General features: G+C 36.5%; 1 protein-coding gene across 1 annotated transcript in view; it reads left to right on the top strand.

The window, feature by feature from the left end:
• Nucleotides 1-17259, top strand: part of LOC119507338 (contactin-6-like) — a 572510-nt gene that overhangs the window by 411226 nt on the left and 144025 nt on the right. The window contains 1 exon segment of the mRNA XM_037800513.1: nt 11085-11180. Within this exon segment, the coding sequence (XP_037656441.1) occupies nt 11085-11180 (96 nt within the window).

Raw genomic sequence — 17259 nt, forward strand, 5'->3', positions numbered from 1 at the left:
GACCTTTGATCGGAGAGTTCAATAAATTTATATTCAGTATAATTACTGATAAGGCAGCACTTATTTCAGCCATTTTGTCCTTTGTTTCTTTGACATTTTTTATCTTTTTGTTCCTGTTTTCCTTTTGTGCAACTTTCTTTTGTGTATAGTTGATCTTTGGTGATATAAGTGATTAATCCCTTTCTCATTTCTGATTTTGTATGTATTTTAAATACCTTCTTTGTGGCAGCCCTGGGGTTTATATTAAAAAATCTGGGTCTGTAACATACTAGTTCAAAAAGATGACTTCACTTCAATAGCATACATAGTTTCTGTTCTTATACCCTTCCTTTTTCCCTCTTTATGTTGTTTTTCTCACATGTTACCTCTTTGTATTTTGTATGTCCATAACATGGAAATATGATTATTCCTTATTCAGTTTTACTCTAAATGTTATAGGAAATAGAGAGTAGAATTACATACTGAGGTTACCATACTTTTGGGTTTTTCATTTACTTATGTAATTACCTTTACTGTAGATCTTTACTTCTTCATACTACTCCATGCTGCTATCACGTGCCCTTTCCCTTTAATGTTAAGAACTCCCTTTAGCATTTTTTGTAAGACAGTTGTCTTGGTGATAAACTCTCACAGTATTTGTGTATCTGTGAATGTCTCAAACTCTCCCTCATTTTTGAAGGACAGTTTTGTAAGATAAAGAATTTGGAGCCAGAAGTTTCTCTTTTACAGTACTTTAAATATGTGCTCTTATTGTCTTTTTTGCACTCATATTTTGATGAGAAATTGACATTTCATCTTATTGAGGATCCCTTCTATGTGACGATTAGCTTTTCTCTTGCCACTTTCAGAATTCTCTTTTTTTCTTTGGCATTTGACAGTTTGATTAGTATGTGTCTTAGAATAGGTCTATTAGGGTATATCCTTTTTGGGGTTTTTTGTGCTTCTTGTATGTGAATATATATGTCTCATAAAATTTGGGAAATTTTTGGCCATTTTTTCTTCAAACATTCTTTCTGTCCCTTTTTCTAACTCCTCCCCTTCTGGGACTCTCATGCTATGTATGTTGGTGTGCTTCATGCTGTCACACAGGTCCTTTAGGCTCCGCCCTTTTTTTTTTTTCATTCTGTTCTCTATCTGCTATTCTGATTGTATGATTTTGATTGTCCTGTCTTCTACTTCACTGATTCTTTCTTTTTCCTGTTCAATTCTTCTGTTGAACACCTAGTGTGTTTTTAATCTCCACTATTGTGTTTTTCATTCCCATACATTTTATGTTACTTTTTAACCTTTCTGATTATTCTTTTTGTTCAAACATTGTCTTCCTCATATCCTTTAATTCATATCCAAATTTAGTTTAATTCTACCTGTATTTTTCTATAGCTTCTTTAATTGATTTAGGAGCTTGACTAAACATCCTTGATTAGTTGTTCCAATATCTTGACTGAGTCATCTCTTCCTGTTTCTTTGCATGGCTTGTGATCTTTTATTGATACCTGAGCATTTGAATGTTTTGATGTGCTAATTCTGGAAGTCAGTTTCTTCCTCTTGCATAGCATTTTAGTGTAGGTTGGCTTTAGGAAAGGCTCTTCTTCAACACTTGGTCCAGTTTATACTGACTCTTTGGAGAAGCCCATGTTTAATATTTCAGATTTTCTCAGGTCTTTGTCACCTGTCTCTTGCCCTGCGTATGTACAGTAACTGTTAGGATTACCTTAATATGTACAACTGTTTCCCCTTCAAGAGAGAATGTCTTTTCCTCTCCTCCTTCTCTAGGAGTCCTGGACTTTTCTCTTCATTTTTATACAAATTTTTCTCCCCAGTGGCTATGATTTGCTCAGCTCCTCTCCCACATTAAGGGCTTCCTTTTCACTCCATCTTTCAGCCCTGGGTCCACTCTGGATGGTGGTTTAGTTTCCTCTTTTCATGCAGCTTTTCTGCCTCCAGTAAACTCTATATTATGGAATATTGATCCATGAAGCTGGATGGGGTCAGGGTTGAAAAATACTTGAATTTTTTGTTGTTGTTGTTCAGGTGCACCAGAAATTAGGCATAGGGCTGAGAGTGTGCATAGCATGCTGATAGTTCTGCCATGGGTCACTGTGCTTTTGGGGGACTCCTTCATATGCTCACACACGCCAGCCACCAAGTCCCCACCTAGGGACTAAGTAAACTTGAATCTCTGTGCCTGGATGTGCCTGGAGGCGGGGGGGGGGGGGGGGGGGCGGGTTCCTGATGGCAGGTCTGACCACTCTTCCACCTGTTTTTTAAATATTTGTTTCCTTTTTGATTCAGTATTGATGAAAGTTTTCTCCAGTCTCTTTTGTCCTCCAGAGTTCCAAAAGAGTTGAATCTTCCCTTTTATGTAGCTGTCTCTAAGGGACAATGTTCCTGGGGATGGCTTATGCCACATCTTGATGATGTCACTCCTGTTAGTTTCATTTTAAAAATGGAGAAAACTGAGGTGGAAAAAAAAAAGAATTGATTTGCTCTAAATCATCAGCTAATGCATGGCAAAACTAGCATTTGAACCCATGTAGTCTGACCCTAAAACTGCATTCCTAATCACTTTGTACTATCACTAATAACCTTTACAATATTCATTTGTGGATTTAGTCTTGGATGGCTGCTTATATTGCTTCTTTCCCTTCCAGGAATGCTAAAGATCTCCACTCTAATGTACTAGTTAGGTTATGTCATTTCAGTCTATTTTATGCTATCAAAGTCACATCACTCTTTTATTCTTTTCTGCTTCCTTGGAACTCATCTAGTTTAAATGTAGGAAATATGCAAGCTTAATAATGAGCAAGCTTGAGGACAGACCATGTCTAGTACTTATACTTTTTTTGGTCAAACTTTTCACTGATCTTATCACCATTCTTCAGATAAATGGGTCCATTTTAGAAAATAACATCCAATCTTACGTGCATATTATAATGAACCAATTGATTAATATTTATTTACTTTTTCTATTCGTTAAATGCTTATCTCTCTGAAAATCTAGATGCTAGCCTGTGAGAAAAGAACATATCAGCCCCCAGTATTGTTTTATGTATTTCCTCCTAAGCACCACAAAAAATGAATTTATTTTTTCCTGTGTACCAAAAAACAACTCACTTGTTTCCAATCACTTATTAATTTTTATAAAAATTCTTTTACACCAAAAAAAAAAAAAATTAACTTGAGTACTAAATGGATTTGACTCCAGAAACTCTTATTCCTACTTGAACATTTGCATTCCAAATTTATGTCTAATATCAAGACTTAGCTATTGCTTCTTTTACAAGATTCGACAAAATCATTGTGCTTTATTAGGTTATGTCATGTTATATTTCTGAGTAATGCTAGGAAACACAATATAATCATGAACACTGTAATTAAGTATTAGTATCCTAAAAATGATGGTGGAAAATGAAACTGTTCTAGATAGAGATATTTTTGTATGTCACTTTAAAAAGACTTAAGAAAATTAATTACAGTACCAATACCCTCAGCCTAAGCAAAACCTCCCAAGAGATAGGAAATAGTAACAGGAGCACTGTTGGTGTTTCCTTTCAAAGGAGAGAAGTGATGGAAGAGATCTGTATTCAGAATAACCTTACCGTAATGTCTTGAGATTCTCAAAAAGTACTTAAATGTCGAAAATTATATACATCATATCTGGGAGTTTTGTGAGACTACTGCCAAACTAGAGAATTATTCTTGGTGTCTTTCACCATTTCTTTTTTCTTGAGCAGAATATTAGCATTTCCTTGCCCAGCAAAATGTTTTTGCCTTAGGCCAAAACTAAAGCAGTACCTTCAACCTGGGGATTGCAACGTGAAGTGAGCAAGTGCTCCTAAATCCTGTTCATTCTAGTATAAGCTTTCAATACTGAAACTTCTTCTAAAGGAGTCGGAAAGGTGTGGAGAGAATATTATTTGATTGGTGGAAAACAGGGAGTGGGAAAAAGAAGTCTTAGAACTCAAAGTCAGATTTAAATATTGAAATATTTGAAATTGCTTTTGAAGTATTGCAAAAGAGAAAATAAGCAATACCTGGTGACTGTGTTTCTGATGGGAGGGTGGTGGTGGCAGATCATAGGTCTTTGTCTTGAGTAAAGCTCTTGTTAGGGAGGCAGTATAGAATGGTGCTTTGGCAAATGGACTCTAGAATCAAATTTTATTTCCTTTACTGACAAGCGCTATGAACCAGAACCTATCAATTAATTTCTGAGCAAAGTAGTAGGAGCTGGAGGGAGCAGAAATTCTTTGCAAAGCAAAGTGGGAGGATTTCTGTTTCTCCCTGCTCCTGAAAGATAGGATTGTACTGGGATGGAAGAGAGAGAGGGAAAGAGAGAAAGAGAGATAGAGCGAAAGAGAGAGCGAGCGCGTGCACAGAGGTAAACAGCAATGAGGAGTGGCTAAAGAACTTTTAAGAACTGCATAGATAATATTTGTTTTTAAGTTGTTTGGTTTTGGATCTTACTAAATAAAGTCTGCCACAGTGCACAAAGTATCATGTTGATGGTACTTCATAGTAGTGTGCATTTGTGTATGTTTGTGTGGGTGGGGGAAATGTATATCTATTGCATATCTCTGAATGTAGGTTGAAATTAGGGGCTGAGTTCCATGTTTGCATTGAGGTGAGGGTGGAGATAAATCAATAAGCACACATGGAGAAGTAAAAACAAGGATTCATGAGCCCAGAAATCAGAATTGAAGTTGTTTCTAAAACAGAAGCCCCCCAGGAATTTGCAGAATTCTTTGGATAGCCATCAGGAAAGCATCACAAAATGGTATGTAACTGTGTTAGCTCTAGAACTGGACTATCTCCTTTTGAATCCTCTTTTGAACACGTATAAACTGTGTGGTCTTTGGTTACTGATCAATCTCCAATGACCCTCAGTTTCCTCCTTTGTTAAATGATTGTGACAATGGTGTTTACATTCTTGGATTGTTGTGAGGATTAAATGAATTGAATCATATACATAGTAAATACATTGCAAAACTGCCTATTGACATTATTAGTATTCAGATTTTGAATATCACAATTATACTATGCCTTGCTTCAAGCATATACATTTTCCTGGTGAATATTTTTTCCTGTGTCTGACTTTTCAGGTGCTGCCCTTCTGGTCCTTGTCAGTGAACCCTGGGTACCCATTGCCTTCTTCTGAGCTTATGAGACTTGGCAAACCACTGGCCTCCTTCTGTGTCTGTGGCTGGTGCTGCCAAGCATATCCTCTGATTGTGATCCTTAGGCCTTGGCAGCAAATGTAGAGCTTTTTCTCTTTAATTAGGCTGAGATTCATTCCTACATGTGGCAGCTGCAAAGACGTATTCTCCTTACAGTTAGACATTACAATACTTATTGTTGCCTGGTCTTTATATTAAGTACATTTTGGTGGCTCTTGCCCCTCCTCTGCACCTTGGTTGCTCCAGGAGAGAGCATATGGCCCAGTAATTCTTTAAAGCTCATTTTATGGGCCATTCTCAGGCACTTCCTGCTGGCCTTTGGAACAGATCCTTGTTTGTGACTGCATTTTTGCTTATGCTCCTGCCAAATGTTTCCTCCAAAACCAGCAATAAAACCACAGGATCCACTAAGCCATGGTCATCAGAATGGCTTAATGAGAGCCACCTCTACAACGGGGTCTTTAATAGCAGCCAGCACTGCAGGGCTTGTATCTTGAGCACAAGGATAGCCTGGGTAGGTCACCTTTGTGATTTATGGGAATTTATCTAAATATTATAGCATTTGAGACCATTTCAGAGAACTATCTTACAATAAGCTATTTTCTCTTAAAGAAAAATGGATTGGACAAAAATAGAAACTGGTGGTTCTCCCTGGCCTCTCCTTACAGAAGAATGAAGCTAGAATCTTTAAAAGCCTAACAAAGCAAAGAAAATATTTATTGGATGTTCTTATGGCTCTCTAATTCAGTGGACCTAATTCAGTGGACCTGGCCTAAAAGTAATCTGAATTACATTAAATTTCAAGCTAGCACAAAGGTATTTAAAATTCAAGTTGCATATTTAAAACAGATCTTGTTCAAAGCATGTCACGTGAGACGGCACCTAGTTTAAATAAGGCAAAATTATATCTTGTTTATGACCTATGTGTGTTATTAAACAGTTTTAAAATCTGAATTATTAATTAAAACCTGTGAACTAGTAACATTTTGGAATGATTGTGTTTTGATAGCTAACCAGTCTTGTGTGACATTTGAGAAGAGTCAATTTCCTTTCATATCAGTTAATAGAAACCCAGTTGTAATCATAAAAGGCATGGAGAAATTATGTTACAAGTAGATGCTATTTAAGTGGAAGTGAACACAGAATACATTAAAGTATCAGTGGTCTTATCAACACTGTTATAATGACTACTGATTAACACTGAAAACATGATTGATGTTACTGGAGTGAGGAATGCTGTCAGTGTAACATTGAGAGAACGCAATCCAAAGCTTGTTAATTTCATAGAATCATTCAATTTCTCATTACCCCTTTGTGACAGTTTTGTTTTTGTGACCATTAAAAAGTAATGACAATTTAATGGTACCTTTCAATAATAACAGTTTTAAAAAAAAGCACTTCAAAATTCTCAACTATTGCTATTAGAAATAGAAACAAAGAATCCAATGGCTTTGGTTTCTGGCTTTAAAATGTAGTTTCTTAGGATAATTGTTATTAAGGACTCACATAAAAACTGATGCAAACCCAAATCATCAAGGCCTCCCAAATTAAGGTAATAGTTCACGTCAGTGGTGCCAACATATGTGGGCTCATTTAATTTTTCCATGGTAAAGAAGAAAGGGAATGTATTTCCTTATAAATCCTCTATAAGAAACATGTAAGGCATGCTACATTCTAAATTAATATAAAACTATTGACTACTGATCAAGAATATGTGGAAGAAGGGAATGGAGTGTAGTTGTGGATAAGTGGAGTCCATCTTGGTGAAATATTTTATTATTCAAAGTACAGTATATATCTAGGATTTGTGAATTTTACATATCAGTGCCAGTGCATTTGTTTCATTGAAATCTTTTACTTTACATGGATAGAAAAGCAAAAGTGTAAAAACAAAACAAAACAAATCAAAACAAAAAACCCACCTAGAGATTATTTTTAAAAGTGTGGATGCCTCAAATGGAATCATTCACCTACAAAAAGTTTATTGGGACTAGAATGTGATATTTAACTTGTATTTTTAGATTAGAGTTTTGGAACTTTTTATCAGTCAGAGGAAAATGAAAAGGTATGCCATAATCACTTTGGAAAGTCATAAGTATAGTAATTACCTTGTATCAAGTACTTACTTTATTCCAGGCTGTATTCTAAATCCTTTACGTTCATTAGCTTTTTTAATCCCCATAGCAACTCCATTGCGTAGATATGTTTATTGCATCTTCTAACTTTCTAAACCACTTATTCAGCTCTTTCCCGTCAGTATCATCAAGAAGTTCAGAACCATCACAAGAAATTTTTTCATTTGACCACCACCAATTTGCAGTCCATCTTGTCTCTGCACTTAGGTTTTTTTCTCTTCAAACCTATATACTGAGAATGATTCCTCCCTCCTTACAAAGGCCAGCCATTACACATGGGATCCAGTTTCTACCCTTGTATACTTCACTTTAATCTGGGTTCTGAATTATTAATCTGTTTCTTTACTTGATCACTTCCATCAGTATACCACCCTTGCCCCCTCCTCCAGTCCCTTCTCTGTTCTCCCTAAATCTTGCCTCCCACTGATAGCCAAATCTAAAGATTTTAGTCTGTTTGCCTCTGGTTTCCGTGTTCTAACCTACTGTTTACTCCAATTTACCTTAGCGTCTACATAACTCCATTGAAACTTTTCTTGTCAAGATCATATGCGACTGCATGTTGCCAAATCCAACACCGTTTTTCTCTCCTTGTCTTATTCCACCTCTTAGATGCATTCCACATCCTCTCTTGCTTCCTTCTCTCTCTTTCTTCTTTCCATCGCACCCCAATCTACCATCTCCCTTCCTCCCTCCCCCTCCCCGTACCCTCCGTCTCCCTCTGCTGTTCTCTATTCTACCTATAAATAATGAATGTTTTCAGTGTTAATCTTGGCCATTGTCCAAGTCGCTCAAAATTTGTCAGTGATCCCATGGAGATTACATTTATTCCTATGGCATTAAATACTATCTAAAAAGTCTTACACATCTAAACCTGAGGACCTGAGACTGCGGCTGGGCGCACGCTGCTCCCTGGCGGAGCAGGAAGGAGGGCGCCCGCGGCTGTTGACGTTTGTTTTGAATCACGGAGCTCAAAGTTTTTCTTGACTGCCCTTGAAACTGTAAAACCATAGAGCTGGGAAGACTGCTTGAATATCTCGGCCAACTACCGCGGTTTTATTAATGCGACAGCTGAGATTGAGAGGACGAGAGCTGAGGGACGTGCAGCGCAGGGACCGAGGGGTAGTTTGGTGAGAGGAAGCTGGTGAGCAAGGGCAAGCCACAGGGTCTCCTTGAGCCTTGGTTTCTTCACTTGCCTAAACGCCTACTTACGAGTTATGGATCTTAACACCCGTGTCGTCGATTAGTTTTGAAAAGCATGAAAACAACTTAGTACGGGGCTAGCGCGTAGGAAGTGTTCAATAAATGGTAGTTTAAAGTTGAAACAACAGGTCTGATGATGCGGAATTCAGGATCCTCACCCATCCTGGGTGCAGCGCCTGAGAGCGTGTGCCGGATTCTTCCCACTGACCGAGGTTTTGGCTGCTGGAATGGTGTCATGGTTTAGTGGGGCTGCTCGCTGTGTTCACTTTCCAGTCCAATCTGCTTCCACCCAGCTCTGTTAACCACTATCGTGGAGTGGAGGCAAGGGAGAGAGGAATAAAAACGAGGAGAACTGGACATACATGCACGTGAATACCTAGAGAAATAAAGCATATACATACTGGGAACTGTGTGTTTTTCACCAGTGGTGGAGGCAGGGCCTGTGAAGGGACATTTGAAATTTTGTTTCGTAAACTTCTGAATTAAGTCTTTAAAAATGACTATGCATTCATGTATTATTTGTGAAATAAAAATAAATTTATAAGTACTAAACAACAACAAAAATCTAAACCTTGCGTCTTCTCTGATTTCAGGATTCATGTATTTCATAGTCTACATGACATTTTCACTTCGATAGCTCATGGATAACACAAACTTAAGACATCTAAAATAGAACCCATGATTTCCCATAAATCACACCAATAGTTTTCTTTCAGTCCTTCCTCAGTAAGGCTGTTTAAAGTAACAAATCTAAAAAAAACCACACACACACAATACAGAGTCCTTAAAATGTTTTAAAATATAAATAGAGAAGTGAATAGTTTAATAATGTCCACTCCCACCTTCCTGTACATTCACTGAGATAACCAATGTGAACATTAAAAATAATCATTTTATAACATCTTCTATACTCATTTAAAGAGATGGCCAAATTTAGGTTTTTAATTGTTTTCTTCCATAATCAAATGTAATGCCAATATTTAGTGACTTGTTTTCTCTGTTGCTTAAGTGTCGTTAAGATAAAAATGCATTATAATAGCCCACAAGGTCCTGTTTACTGCTTCAGTCTCATTGCCCCTTGCCCAAACTACCTGTTCCAGCTACAATGACTTCCTTTCTATACCTTGAAAATGCTCTGTGTATTCCCATACCTGGGCTTTTACTCCTGCTTTTATTTCTGCAAGGAATGCTTTTCCTGTTCTTTATCACCATTGCATGCTGGAATTCTTTCTCATCCTTTGGCTCTGTACTCTGTTTTTATCCTTCATAGAATATATTATTTAGGGTAAAATGTTAAACTGTTGGAACAAGAGACCTCAAAATTCAATCCCTCAAGCAAGATAATTTACCTATTTCTGATATAATGATCCAGAGTGGGTGATCTAGATCAGCTCTGGCTGTGCTCCAGGCAGTAATTCAATGACCCAGACTAGTGGTGGCTCTTACATCTCCACCACTAGCTTCCCAGAACTTTCTTGTCATTGGCATTCCTGGTGGTGGTGGTAGTGGGTGGGTGGAAACATCAGAAATTGTGGATATTTCTTCTCAAGCATAAGAGGTGGTAGTTTTACTCATCATTTCTGCCTGTCGCACCTAGCTGCCAAAGAATCTGGGAAATGTATCCTCTGGTTGAGCAACCATGTTTAATCTACAAATCTATTACTATGAAAAAGAAAAAGTGGATTTTGGTGAATAACTAGCAGTCTCCACCACAGAACACTTAATACAGTTTGTAAATGATATGTTTGTTTGCTTTTTAACTCAGACCTTAGGTTTTCCTACTGGATAATTTTACTTTCCATTATCTCTTCTCACCTTAATACACTTCCTGTTTTTTTAATAGTTGCTCAATATATATTTATTGAATGAATGAGTGAATGAATTTTACAAGTGAAGAAACTGAGGCTCAGAGAAGTTAAACAATATCTGCATTTGAGGAGGCTGGGTTACCGTTTTCCAGGAATGTTGGAAAGACCCATCTGAATCTCAAATGGATGGCTTAACAAGATAGCTAGTAAGCTGTCTTCCAACTCTGAATTTCTATGATTGCATCTAAGATCATGAAGCTGCTTTATGAAAGAGTAGACCAAGAGAAATTAGAGAACATCCCTTCTATCTCATTGATTCAGTCATATAGAACTGTTCCCCTCACCATTCCATCCTAAATTCTCATAGACTCCACCCACACATCAAATGGCAAGCAGTAATCTGAAAGGTAGGACTGCAGCAAACTTGCTACATACCACTTTTTAATAACACCTTCCCTGGGCTGGTGAAGTAAATGTGTGCTGGGATTAGAAGATTTCCTTCTGGGCTACAGGCTGCCTAGGAAAATAAAAGTAAACAGACAGTGAGTAATGTTAACAAGTGTATTTATCACATGCTCTTATTATATTAAAAAAGAGAGAAAGAAGAACAAGATTTTGAGAGACAGAAATCAGTACAGATGAATTGAATGAATCAATAATTGATTGAATTATTGACCTTAATAATAAAAATGTGTTTAAGTCTCTGCTTTTCAAAATATCTTCTGCACAAAAACTAATTTTAAACCTGCTTTTCTTTTCTTTCCAAGATATTGAAGACTTTGAAACCAAAACAAGAAGCACAGTGTCTGTCCGTGAAGGTCAAGGTGTGGTACTTCTCTGTGGTCCACCACCACACTTTGGAGGTATAGTGGGGTAATTTAGGTTACCACATTAATGTGGTCCTCTGGGATAAAAGTAGACATATCAAGTCCTGGCAACAGTGGTAACTCTCCATTGCCTCATAGAAACAGTAACTCTCCATTGCATCATAGGAACTGTGAAATTTTTATTCAAGTAGCCACTCAACAAATATTTCCTTAAGGAGAGGTAGCAGTATGATACAGAACTGAAGCTTTGTGGTAAAACTAACCACAGCTTGAATGGTGTGTTGTGACTTAGAAGCTACATGGCATCAATTTATTTAACATCTCTGAGGTTCAGTTACCTCATCTGTAAAACAGAGAAACTGACTAATACCTATGTTATATGGCTGTTATGTTAAATGAGCTAAAAGCTATAAGTGGATTAGTTTAATACCCAGTACTTCATTGAAAATATAAAGCTAAGATTGTTATTTCATTTTTACTCTTGGGCTCTAAGGAGAGGTTACTCTTACTACCCCTCTTGGCAACTTCAGATGTAGCTATTGGAAGAGAAGGAGAGTTTGGTCATTAATTGGAAACAAATTTTAGATGGTGCCACATCAGAATATCTACTAGCAATGGTGTAAATTAAGCAATAAATGTCAACCCTCTGCTTTAAAAGAATCTGAACTGGCCTGTGAAGTAGCCTGTTATCAGAACCCTAAATGATTCTCTCCCCATTGGGGTGGCACTTTCTCAAATCCCAAATGATTTCCTAAAATTGGGTCCTGTTTCTCAACAAATAGTGAATCTCTAAATTCATGTTTGGAGGAGGAAGTGTGGAAACATCCATGTAGTCATTTCATTTGGTATAATTCAATACCAACTGACTAAATTATTAAAAGCTTACTAATAATAGCAAGTACTTACACAGAACAGGTCTCAGTGTCATACGTATATTAACTTTTTAAATTGTCACAACAGTCCCATGAGGGAAATATGATTGTAATTATTGTTTTACAGATGAGAAACCTAAGGTACAGAGGGGATAAGTAACTGGTCAAACGTCTCGCAGCTGGTAGGCAGTGAAGCCAAGATTCAAATCCAGACTCTGAGTTCCGAACAACCACTTCCTCTTTTATAATTGACTTTCACCCTGTAATGGAGATTTGGGAAAGCTGATAGGACAGATGTTTAAAAATAAAATGTAAGCATCTTCTAATGTTAAACCAAATCTTATTTATCAGACTTTAAATACTTGAAAACATTTTCCCATCGCTACTTTCATTTTTATGCAATCTCATAAAATACTGAGGCCAAAAGAAAAGGAATCTAGTTAGAAGTTAACAAAATTTTATTCAGTATTACTAAAGAGTAGTAAGGTATTATGTTCACCTGTAATGTTATGGGAGAGTTACAATGCTTTTAATGTTACCTTGAGATAAAACAGTATTCTAGAGCACACAAATTGTTCAGAATCTTTGATAGTGATTGTTTTTTAACTCTAGGAAAAATTATTTTCCAGTAGCATAATCTAACATGACAATATATGCAAAATCCTATCTATTTTTGCTGTCAGTCTATGTCATTTTATGCTCTGATATTGGTCAAAGATTCTTGACAGAATTGAAGATTATTTTCAAATTTGTTTTCTTCAATCAGGGATAACAGAAACAGAAAATATTTTAAATTGAGTCAGTCACATCTGTAAGACAATCAGCTAGGAAGAAGCTTTCTCTTGTCACCTTGTCACCTACCAGTGTTAAAATGTATGATGATTTTTTAAGGCATGAAGGCCCTCATTGTGATAGTGTTCCTGGGATTAATTCCAGGCAATTAAGTCACAGATAATTTTAAAATGCCTTTAATTAAGACCTTTATTGCTGAATAACTAATTCCTGTTGCATGGAATTTATGGTAAACTTCTTTGTTACCCAATTCCATTATTTCATAAATAGAATTTAAACAGGCTTCCAATGAATAGAATTTTAACAAGATTGTCAGTATTGACTCCCTGCAGGCATTATAAGGATTTTCATCCTGAATAACTGTAGAATATGACATGGGATTCTTTATTTCTGCAAAAACAGGAATGATGAATAGTGTTCTTTTGTTCTTTATACCTCTTCTAGATGAAAATTGAGGGGCATTTTGGCACAGTCTTTGACCCAGTTATACAAATAATGGCCAATTAGAGGGAGAATATATTAATAATAATAATAGCCACCAATTGTTAAATGGTTACCATGGTTATGTACTATGATAAAGGGCTTCCCACTTTTGTTTGCATCCCCACAATTCTAAGAATTAAGAAACATAATTTTAAAATGAGGAAACAGAGGCTTAGATAAACTAAGAAAAGCAATTTTCAGTAGGTAAATAAAGGGAAGATTCCAGCCTAGCCTCTTCTGATTTCAAAAACTCCTGAGGATAGAGGACTCTATAGTTAGTGCTTAAATTTCAGGGTTTTGGTGTTTTGTTTTGTTTTTTTAATTCAGTTCTACAATCTAATATTTCTAGGTCTTCTAAAAGCCCTGAAAAGACCTTTAACTGGCTCATTTAAAACAATTCCTTATTCTTCCTTTTCCAGTTTTACTTTCTTGTGAAGGTGAATTGTGCAAAAAAAAAAGACTTCTAGAAAAAAGAGGAACATATTGGTTCAATGACCTTCAAATTGGATTTAATGGACAGCTGGTTTAGTGTGGGTCAACTCTAGAGAAATAGTAAACATTTTCTGTTTTTTTTCCCTGTATATTGTGCTTAGTTTAGGTCTCCTAAACTATATATGCATGTATTAGTCTTCTATTGCTGTGTAAAAGACTATTGCATATTTAGCTGCGATAATAATAACCTTTTATTAGGTCTCAGTTTTGCATGTCAGAAGTCTAGGAATGGTGTGGCTGGGTACTCTATTCAGGTTCTTGCAAGGATAAACTCAGGATGGTGGCTGAATGACATTTTTTTCTGAGGAGATTGGGAAAGAATCTGCTTCCAAGCTCATTCAGGTTTTTGGCTGAATTCATTTCCTTCTGGTAGCAGGACTGAGGTCCCCATTTCCTTGCTGGCTGTCAGTCAAGGACCACTCTCAGCTCTGTATTTTCTTGCACACATGGAATGTAGCAGGGAGATTCCATAGAAATGTATTAATGGGGTGGAAGGGGGTTAACAGGGCAGAATGGGACAAGTGTTGGCAGGGCCAAATTATTTTTAAATCTGGTGTGTGTAATGTACATATTCACTGTAAATATTAATACAGCTGGTCATAAAGAAAAGTACTACAGACTCCATAGTAATAGAAGGCACCATAAAGGACAAATCTTTTACATTATATTCTGGACAGTTTGTCCAACTTCTGGTCTTGTCTTTCTCTCTTTCCTCAATCAGGAGCAATGGGTCTCACAAGTAGTTTGGTATCAAGGGATAAACTTGTCGTTAGAGCATTCTGAGTTCTCTATACTTTCTCATGTATTTGCAGAAATACTTTCAAAACCCTTCTTGACAAAATAGGCCTAGCAAATATGTTCTAGTGTGTTCTATAAAGAAAACTGATAAGAGAGTAAGAAAACTTATTAATGAGGCTAAATCCTCTAAATTTGCCCATCAAAGAATGGATCCAGGACTGTAAACATTTTTAAGGGTCTATATGGATTTCTCATGTAAACTATTGGTCATAATCTAATGAAATGGAGTCATCAGCATAAACAAAATGAACAGAAGCTATTATATGTTTGTCTTTTCTTCTGCATATACAAAAGGAGAACTTACTCCAAAGTAATCGTTTTTGTGGATGCCTCCTACCCATTTTTTAACATAAGCACAAATGCAGAGGCCTTTTGAAAACTGTTTTGGTCCTCTAGGAGGAGAGGTCTTATAATAAAAGGTTATTTGAAGGCAGAAGGTATGTCATTGTTAAAAAGAAAAGGATCCCTGGCAGTAATGCCAGATACAAACCTGGCATGTTCTGCTTTATCTCTTAGAAATTTTGCATTTGGAAGCAGAACAAGAATCATTCTATATACTCTGAGACAAGGAATATATTCATTTCTTTAATCTGTTTTGTAAGCAGAGATAATTGTGACTGGATCTCTGCTTCTACACTCTGCCTTTAGAACCAGACTCAGCCCTTGACCCTATCTTCCTCTAAAGTAGTTTTTACTGAGTGAAAATTTTGTGGGGAGAGTGCACAGAGGGTTAAAATGCATACCTGCTTGCAAAACTTCATTGAGATTCCCCATTAGACATCTCTCTTCTTTCTCCTAGACTCGCTTACTGGTAGTCTATGATTTCCCTCGTCTACCAAACAATCTTTAGCAATACCTTCTATTATATAAGGTATTTCTCCTCAACTTGCATACCCACCTCAGAAATATACAATTCTAGTTAGCTTCTCTGTGGTCAGCAGAACCAAAATTTGTAGTCAGCTAAATAAAAACCCTTTGTTTCTTCCACTATAAGCCTAGAGGTTTCTAAGGTCATAGACACATGTTCATGGGACAGAAAGACACAGTATGATATTTATTTTACTCATGTGGGGGGCCAGAACGCTCAGCCTTGAGGTGAACTTTGAACCTTATGCAGATTTCTTTATACCAAAGGTTCTGACTCATCTGAAGGGTAAACTTTATTAAGAGCCAGGCACTTGTAACAAAGAGTCTGCACAAGTCATTTTCAACAGGATAGATAGCAGAATTTCCTCTAAATTTTAAAAATGAACATAAAGCCCTTAAAGCCAGAGTTACAGGTGAATATGAAAATAGGCAGTCAATAGATCTTCATGTGTTCAATGAGCTAGCTAAGTCTCACATGATATTTTTATTTAGAAATGATAGAATAAAGAAATGATAGATGTTGTCTAAATAATTAAAGTCACCTTGACTGCAAAGTAAGTTTCACCATATCCAAAGTAAAGAATACACTCTTTCACTTTATTGTCTGGATATAAAACTCAATCCAGCATTCATAAAAATCATGCTTTTAAGATGTTTTTTAGAGAAAATGTTCCATTCTCTCCTTAGATCCAGCTTTTAGGTTGGCTAGAACAATTGAATTTATGCCAGGAGTTAGAAGTATCTATGTCTGTAGCAGCAAGATAGCACTGCTGTCTGAGCCCAGCATTTGTATTTGCGTCAATAAAGATGTTCACAATTCACCTTAAATTGAAAAATCATTCCAAGCAAAGGCTCAAAATTCTGTTATAGAATGAAGAGGAAAACGGTATGAAGAAAAAGAGCTAAATTTTCATATCCCCTTCCTCCCAGTTAGCTTGTTTCCCATTTCTGGAGGAAAAGACTGTGCTGTTGTCTTTGTGGGTTTTTAAAATTGGTAGTGAATATATTACCTTGGGGCTCTTTAATATGTAAAGGGCAGACACTCTGTGATTGCTTATTGGTATAATAATAATTGCAACAGCTATTATTGAACTTGTACTGTATATTTATGCAACAAATATTTATTGCCATTCATTGTTCTGAGTGCTAAGAACACAGTGGAGAACAAAGAGACAAAGTCCTTAGCTTCAAGAATCTTACAGAAAACAAAAAATATAAAAGTATAAGGAATATAAAATTTGGTAGTAGTAATAGAAGATAGGGAGAAAAATAAAGGGGAATAGAGAATGGTGAGTTGATATTGTGTATTTTGTGATCAAAGAAGGCCTCACTGACATTTAAGAAGAGAACTAAATGGATTGAGAGGGTGAGATATAGAGACTGAGTACAGTCTAGGCAGAGGGGATAGCATTTAGAAAAGACCGAGGTGGGACAATGTGGGCATGTTGGAGCAACAGCAATGGGGTCAGTGTACTCAAAGCAAAATGAACAAAGAGGAGGGTAGATGAGGATCATGACCCTACTTTCAAGACATTTTAGGGCCTTTGGATTCTATTATGAGTGAGATTAAAATACATTCGAAGGTATTGGGCAAAGAATCAACATTTCTTTCTCTAACTTTCATTTTTCTAAGGTTACTTTGGAGAATAGGTAATAGGGGGCAAGAATAGAAGCAGTTAAGAGGCAATTGTAATAATTCAGGTGGGAGAAAATGGTGGCTTGGACAAGAGGACAGCAATGGGCATATAGATGAGAAACCTTCTTCAGTATATATTTAGAAGCTGAAATAAGTTTTGGAAGCCTTCAGTATT

Source organism: Choloepus didactylus, chromosome 1 (genome assembly GCF_015220235.1).
Source record: "Choloepus didactylus isolate mChoDid1 chromosome 1, mChoDid1.pri, whole genome shotgun sequence".
In the NCBI taxonomy this organism is placed as follows: domain Eukaryota; kingdom Metazoa; phylum Chordata; class Mammalia; order Pilosa; family Megalonychidae; genus Choloepus; species Choloepus didactylus.